Source organism: Cicer arietinum, chromosome 1 (assembly GCF_000331145.2).
Source record: "Cicer arietinum cultivar CDC Frontier isolate Library 1 chromosome 1, Cicar.CDCFrontier_v2.0, whole genome shotgun sequence".
In the NCBI taxonomy this organism is placed as follows: domain Eukaryota; kingdom Viridiplantae; phylum Streptophyta; class Magnoliopsida; order Fabales; family Fabaceae; genus Cicer; species Cicer arietinum.
In genome coordinates this window covers 8,043,801-8,051,771 of record NC_021160.2, presented here as the reverse complement: position 1 = coordinate 8,051,771, position 7,971 = coordinate 8,043,801, and the positions used below count along the sequence as shown (strand labels likewise).

Below are 7,971 nucleotides of genomic sequence, written 5' to 3'. Positions count from 1 at the left end.
ATTACCTACTAACAAATTACTTTGACATTTCCCACTAAGAATATCACCAAAAGACTTAAAGTTATAAACATGCGATGGAATTTGATCCAACTTCTCCTCTGTCAGAGTAGTCCCACTATTAAACATCAACTTATAACGATGATCACAAACCTTAAATTGATCATCATTATCAACAACAGAACAATTGTGCATAATATATGTTGTGTGTTCTTTCAACATGTCTTTGAACCCAGCTACATAATCTTTTGGAACAACAACATGAATTCTATCACCCTATGAACAAAGCCAAAAAATAAGTTTTTAGTTCAAAATGAAGTTTAATTAACATTGGTTTCATGTAGTTCGAAAAAAAAAACACACACACAATTTGAAGCTTCAAAAGAGGATTTTCAACTGACCTTAACATCAACAAACACCATTTCAACATGCAGTTGACCATATTTACCGAGAACATACCACACATCAACAATACGAATGCAAAACTTCCAAACTTCTCTGTCTTTGTTTAGATCTTTGAAGTAATCGAAGGAAGAACTAATATTTTTCTGTTGGTTGTAATAATATAGAGCCGAGTCAAGTATAAATGTATATTGAAAATAAAGATATTTAAAACTAATAAATAAAAAATTACATTTGTTACCATGGCTAACAATGCAGCTTGAGACCTCGGTTGAGTGTTCAACGACGGAGTGGAACGAAACACATTAGTTGAAGACGACTGAGGTTTATTTGAAGCCATTGAGTCATGATTTGGATTAACCATTGAAGTGTGGTTGTGTTGAGTTGGATTTTGATTTTATTTATTTTTTTATATTGAAGGCTTTTCTCTCTGAATGTTTTCTTTGAAGGTGTGGTTGTGTTGAGTTTGGGAAAATGAAAAGAAGAATGAGAAAAATGGTGAAGGTGGGTGAGAAGTGATTTGAAGTGATGTTATCAGAAAAAGTAAAAAATGAGAAAAAGTAAAACATCAAAAAAAGTAAAAAAATTGACATGAGAGGTATGATGGTTAACGTGTAGCAAAACAAAAATGAGTATATATAGGGATATTATAGGATTATGTGATCAAATGAAATTTTAAAATCAGTAGAGACAAAATTACAATTTTGGATAAATAGGATCAAAAGGTGATGATGTGTCGATATTAAAAGAAAAGAAAATGAGAAAAAGTGAGGGTATTTTTGGATAATCAAAGGAATGTTTGTTTTTTAGATAGATAGTAGATTTATGGTTTTAGTTTAATGTGAGGGATGGTTAATGGTTATTATGCATCAATATATAAGTTTATTGTTTTTTAAAATTTTATTATACATTTATTTCTTTAAAAACTAGATTGTAGAGCGGTAAGTGAAAAATATTTGTTTCCAAGAGCAACATTTTATTGAATAATAATAATACAATTAAAAACTCTAAAAGAAATAGAATATGTGTTACATCCAATTATACGAAAATATTGATGGACCAAAAAAATCATTTTAGAAGAAATCTTAAAGTATTATTTCTAACATCAGATCATAAAAGTGGAAGAATGAAAATCCTAGAACCTTAAAGTATTTTCTGATGTTGAGTTTGAACTTTTTAAAATGAATATTTAAATTTTGAAAAATTGGATATTTATTGTATTTTAAGGGAAATAATATAATTGCAATTGGGAAAATAAGTGGATATAATAAGTGACTAAATATTGTATTTTTATTTAAAAAGAATTAAAATTGAAAGTTCAAAATTTTATTAGAATTAAAAATATATTTAATCCTTAAAGTTAATTGTAGTTTATAAATATCCATTATGCTCAAGCTATCAAGACGCTTTTCACTATTGGAAAAAAAATTGTGAAGCTCACTCAAGGACAAAGAAAATTTGAGGTGGAAACACACTCATTTTGTACAAAATAATAATAAACCATAAACTCCGAAATGAAATTAAAAAATAAACGTAAAATAAAAAAAGAACTACTTTTTATCTCCTTCTACAGAACATTTATAAATTAACATATTTTAATATTATTAAATTAATTAAAGAGTAGTTGAACAAACATATTATTGATTTAATCAATATTAATATAGATAAATTAATAATAAACTAACTTAATTATTAATTAAAGCTTTAATAATATTATTACATTGTTTTTTGTTAATAATACTGGAGAAGTTGTCTTGAAAGTATATTTTCCCGATGGAAAAATATTAGTTTTATATGAAAATATATTTTTAGAGGGTAAAAAACAGTATTCTTCCCAAAAATATACTTCCAAAGTTTATGTGAGGTGAGAAAAGAAACTAAAAAGAAAAAGAAAGAGGCCCAAGTCCAATTGATAATAACAGCCCAAAACAATTTCATCACCATTGCAAATCTAAACAACACACTTCGATTTTCTTTTTCTCTTTCTCATTTTCTGCAAATCTGTCATCTATTATAGAACCAGTATCGTAACAATTCTTCAAGATCTAGATCCACTCATCAATGGCAACACCAGATCACTTGTTCAACCTCCGCAACAACTTCTACCTCGGTGCATACCAAGCCGCCATCAATAGCAGCGACGTTAACGGCCTTTCACAAGACGACGTCGTCGAGCGCGATACTCTCGTCCACCGTTGCTACATCGCACTTGGACAGTTACAGTTCGTTATCTCTGAGATCAATAGCTCCGCTCCTACACCTCTTCAGGCCGTTAAATTGCTCGCTCTCTATTTCTCCTCTCCCGATGCTAAGGTCTCCATTTCTCATTCTTCTCAATTTCTCGTTTCAATTTCATTTTCTCATTAACTTGATTATTCTTCGTCTAGTAGGAATCCGCGATTTCTAGTATCAAAGAATGGCTCGCTGATCCTGCTATTGGAAACAACGCTACCTTGAGACTTGTTGCTGGGATCATCTTTTTGCATGAACAGGATTTTAATGAGGCGCTTAAATATACTAATGCTGGTGGAACTATGGAACTGTAAAAAAATTTCTCAATTTCTTTTGATTTATTCATTCATATTATCAATTTCAAAATAATAATAAGAATATTAGGATGTCATGCTTTGTTAGTGATTGTATCCGGATTTGTATTCAGGCATGCGTTGAATGTGCAAATCTTCATTAAGATGCATAGGTCTGATTATGCTGAGAGACAACTTAGGATTATGCAGCAGATTGATGAGGATCATACACTCACTCAACTTGCCAATGCGTGGCTTGATTTGTCTGTGGTAATTTTAAATTAAAATAATAAATAAATGATTATTATACATGAAGCATAGACAGATTGACATGTAAACACTAGTAATAATTTAAGTGTATGTTTGGATTCACTTTTGAGAGAGCGAAAAGTGATTTTGAAGACTTAAAATCGATTTTCACATGTTAGTAGTTTTTTTTATTAGAATTGATGTTGTCTTTGGGTTTAACTTGATGCTGGGATTTGTAGCTTTTGCCTTCACATTTGATTTTTACATTCAAATTTATTGTTCAACTCAATTTCATGTGAACTATCCAAACATAAATCATTTTATCTTATACTCAGTTTTGACTGAACTAATCAATTTTCGACACAGTAGAACGAAAAATGGAACTAATTGAGTGTAACTACATGTGTCAATGTTGGACACTGGACACATTTAATCTGAAGCGTCTGTGATACATAGATTATTATTATCGAAATGAAAAGTGTCAATTCTAAAAATGAAAACATGTAAGAAAATTGATGTTTTGGTTGGTGAATTTGGAATGTGATGTGTGTTAGTGGTGTTGGATTAGGGAGGATCCAAGATCCAGGAGGCACATTTGATCTTCCAAGATTTGTCTGAGAGATATCAGTCAACTAGTTTGCTCTTGAATGGCAAGGCTGTTTGCTGCATGCAAATGGGTAACTTTGATGAAGCTGAGACTCTTTTGGTTGAAGCACTCAACAAGGCAAGTTTATTTTGCATTTCTTATTATGTTACTATTTACGTTTCATTTTCATTTGACTAAACTTTTGATATTGCATCCTGTTTTTCATTTAAATCGTGTCCGTGGTTTTCAGAAACTTTTGAAGTTTGATATTGCCTTTTCACTTTTAAATAGTTCGATTTTCTTTTAAATAGACATTGAAATTATGTTGGCTTTAGAGTTTGGTAGGGTAATTATTGGGTTTGGAAATGGTGTTTGTGGTGAACAAACTCTTTGTGATTTGTACAGGATGCTAGAGATCCAGAAACACTGGCTAATCTAGTTGTATGTTGTCTTCACCTTGGCAAACCATCTTCTAAATCATTCAGGTAAGCTCTCTGGACATCTTTATTGTATGAATAACAGTACATAACCTAGTCCCAATTTCCCTCACTTGTATGTTTTTCATTGAAAATATATATAGCATGGATGTACGTACCTGTAAGGCCCGTTGAATCTTTTGTTCCTTGAAAAAACTGTTACTAAATTCTGAACCAACTCTGAAATTTTAGTGAGTGAAGGCCTGCTGGGAATAATTGTATGAGGAATTTGTCTCCCCAACTAATGTCCTTAGGTCGTTGTTTGCGAGCCATTTGTTTGTAGCTCTCAAGTTTCACTAATGTCCTGATATTTAAATTTATTCAAAGCAATCTTTTGGACTCTTTCAGTGAAAAGCTGTGGAATACAGTGCTAGAATTTATATTAATGCAAATTGTTAAAATCTTTTGGGTTTAGAATGGTATGATCTGGATCCACACCCTGTCATGGAGTTGGTCCTTGGAGTAGGAGGTCATAAGTAGGTGGGGTATCATTATCCATGTTGGTTCAGTTGAGGCTTGATATTAAACCATAAATATATCATGGATCATATATATTAGTGACCGAACTGCGTTGCAGTTGAGTTTTGCTTGTTTCCCAGACATGATTCATTTTTGTCAAATCTCACTTAAACTGTTTCGTAACTGAACTATTTACATTTTAAACGCACCATTCAATAAATAGTAAATGTAGATTAGTAACATAAGATCAATTGTATGAATAAGAGTACATAACTTAGTCCCAATTTCTATTATTTCCTAGTAGTATTTAAGTATGAACAGAATCAAATACCATAGTACAACTCCAGCAGTGAAACTGCAAAATGACAAGTACAAAACTCTGATATCATATATATGTAATGTATAGAAAATGTGTGATATATTTTTTTTAAACACGTGTTTATACACTTTGGTTCTGTTTAATTATTTAAGGAACTATTTTGAATACCTGTAGTAATCTAAAGGTCTTGATGCTTAGGGAAATTGGCATACTTTATATTTTTGTTTTCCTCTTTAATTTCCGTCTTAAATAGCTTGCATCAGCAAAATCTATGAAATGGATATGTCCTTTAAGTGTTAATGAGATTGAGAAAGAGGATTTTCCACTAGTGAGTAACTTGTACTTTTGTACTGTTTTGCAGCCAGCTGAAACTTTCACACCCAGACCATGTACTTGTCAAGAGGGTATCAGCAGCTGAAGAAAGCTTTGATAGAGCGCTACAATCTGTTTCATGAGCTCATGATTCAATTATCTTTCATGATTTGAATGGTGTGGTCTTCCCATGCAGTTTTAACACCTTATCGTGGGCTATTGTATTGATTGCATATCTTAAAACATAATCAGTTGGATAAATGTGTTATAGAATTTAAAAAGTTTCAAATTTTATGACTATATAATATATTTGTTTTACTTAAGTCTTGATGTTGCAAAAATTACAGCTGATATTAATTTTTACTACTATGCAAGTTCATTTACACCATATTTTTACCTGAAAAACAAGAAATACCCATAGGTGTTATGTAAAGCAAATTTACGACTGTGTGGAGCTTCTGCCAAAGATAATAAGCACGTGAGACTTTGAGTTACGATCGTGTGATAAATTTTGACAAAAAAGTAGTAGCAGTAAATATCTATAAAGACATGAATACCAAAATTCGGTTAAAGTGGGAAATTAAATTATGAAGAGATGATGAAAGTCAAGGGACACTAACAATTTAGGATCGAACAGTAGAAGTACTATCATTAATGAAATGTTATTCATACAATGAGTCATTTCGTTCAAAATTTAGCATCTAGTGTGATCTAGATAATTATGGGCTTTGATCGGAAGGACTAAGATGCAAGACACCTGATGGCGCATTATACCTTTGTGTGCACTTCCTTTTACTACTTGTGCTCTTTTTTTTTTCTTTATAGCATTAGTACTGATGTAAGCTTTGATATTTTAACCTTGATGTCTAATCAAGGACGATGTGTAATGCGGAAATGAAGATTTATTGGTCTCACAATGTCTTAAAGCAAAATATTTTCCTACGAGTATAAATTATACATGGAGAAGTATTTTGTAAACTCGTTTAGATGTAGAAAAAGCTGGTATTTTGAGAATAGGAGCTGGTCATCAAATTTGTTATAGGAGGATAATTCAGTGTTGGAATGTCCCTTTCACGATATGCTATTTTTTATGTGAAGTGTGGAAAAGGTTGTGAAAAATAAAAAAAAGGCTTAATTGCAGTTTTGGTCCCCCTATTTTAACTGAATCGCGAAGGTAGTCCCCCCATTTTGTTTCTCCCCAGTTTTGGTCCTCCAAGCAGAATTTTGGCCCAAAACTTGATGAAATTTCATTTTTTTTTTGCATTTATTTAAGTCACACAATGCCTCAAGATCTCATTTGCAACAATTGTACCTGAAATATATGACCATAAATGGTGTAGTACGGTTTTAAAAAAAAAATTCATCAAGTTTTGGACTAAAATTCTGTTTGGGGGACCAAAACTGGGGAGAAACAAAATGGAGGGACTACTTTCGCGATTCAGCTAAAATAGGGGGCCCAAAACTGCAATTAAGCCTAAAAAAAAAATATTCTAAGACACACTCATTTTACTTGGAGGATTCTAAATGCAAAAATGCAAGTAAAAAACGATCTTTTTAAAAGAGGGATCAGTTGTAATCCATTGTGTGCTTTTTGTGGGCAAGATAATGAGACAATTTTACATATTTTTATGGAGTGTCACTTGTCAAAGAAAATCTTGTTTGCTTCCCATTTAGATCTGGTATTTAATTCGCATGATTCCATGTATGTACCATTTTAGGAATGGTTAAATGTAAGACCCATATTTTTCTCTATTATTAGTAGTGTATGAAATATATTTTTATTTATTTTTCAATAATTTATAATGTGGTTGTTATTATTTTCATCTGGTAGAAGTCTTTATAAAAACTAAATTATGTTTTAATCAATAGAAATCGTTATTCACTACAAACTCAATTTTTATTTGGTTAAAATTTTATATTGTGATAGTTTGAGTGTTGAAGAAATTTTTAGAAACTTTATTAACGTTAATTATAATAGTTTTTCTATAAACGTGTTGTTGAAAGTTGTTGTTATGGTTATTTCTTATAATAGAAGGTTAAAATTATTATTTTTAAGATACAATTGTGTAGATGTTGTGTTGATTTATAAATAAAAAATATTTATGATAGAGTTTTTTTTTTTATAATAATAAAAATGGTTTTTGTGTTGAAGTATCGTTAAATTTTATTGTTAAATTTTTGGAATTGAATTAAGAAAGTCTTAGGGGTCATTGATTTTTGTTATATTCGAATTTTGGTTTAAAATAAATATTTAAAAAAATAATATTTTTCTTTTATTTTATTGGATTTGTCGTGAGGTACTTGTGTCAAATATAAATTCAAAATATCTGTTTATTGTTACTTATTTGTGTGCTTGCTAATTTGAGAGAATTGATGTCTTTTATAAATAGTGTGTCTTAAAACCTTAAGCCAAGAGCAAATCATGAGTCGAAATTAGGGATATATGAGTTTTGACAGTAAGTATTCGGAGCAAAGACTACTGATAGAAACCTTAATAATGACACTCATAATGGTAAGAGAATCACTTCATTCGTTTTTCTACTTGAATTATATATGATATAAATGCACTGTAATGTTATGTATTGGTTATGTTTGTGCGTTATCTTCAAAATATGTGTTGTATAAATTACATGTTTATGAGTGATA

The 7,971-nt window shown here is 30.6% G+C and overlaps 1 protein-coding gene across 1 annotated transcript; it reads left to right on the top strand.

Annotated features, from left to right (window-relative positions):
* Positions 1–2,346: 2,346 nt before the first annotated feature.
* Positions 2,347–5,648, top strand: LOC101514501 (coatomer subunit epsilon-1-like). The gene is made up of 6 exons (XM_004486454.4): positions 2,347–2,712; positions 2,790–2,941; positions 3,059–3,194; positions 3,742–3,897; positions 4,165–4,244; positions 5,375–5,648. The coding sequence occupies exons 1-6, from the start codon at positions 2,461–2,463 to the stop codon at positions 5,466–5,468; spliced, it is 870 nt and encodes a 289-aa protein (XP_004486511.1). The 5' UTR covers positions 2,347–2,460; the 3' UTR covers positions 5,469–5,648.
* Positions 5,649–7,971: the final 2,323 nt, after the last annotated feature.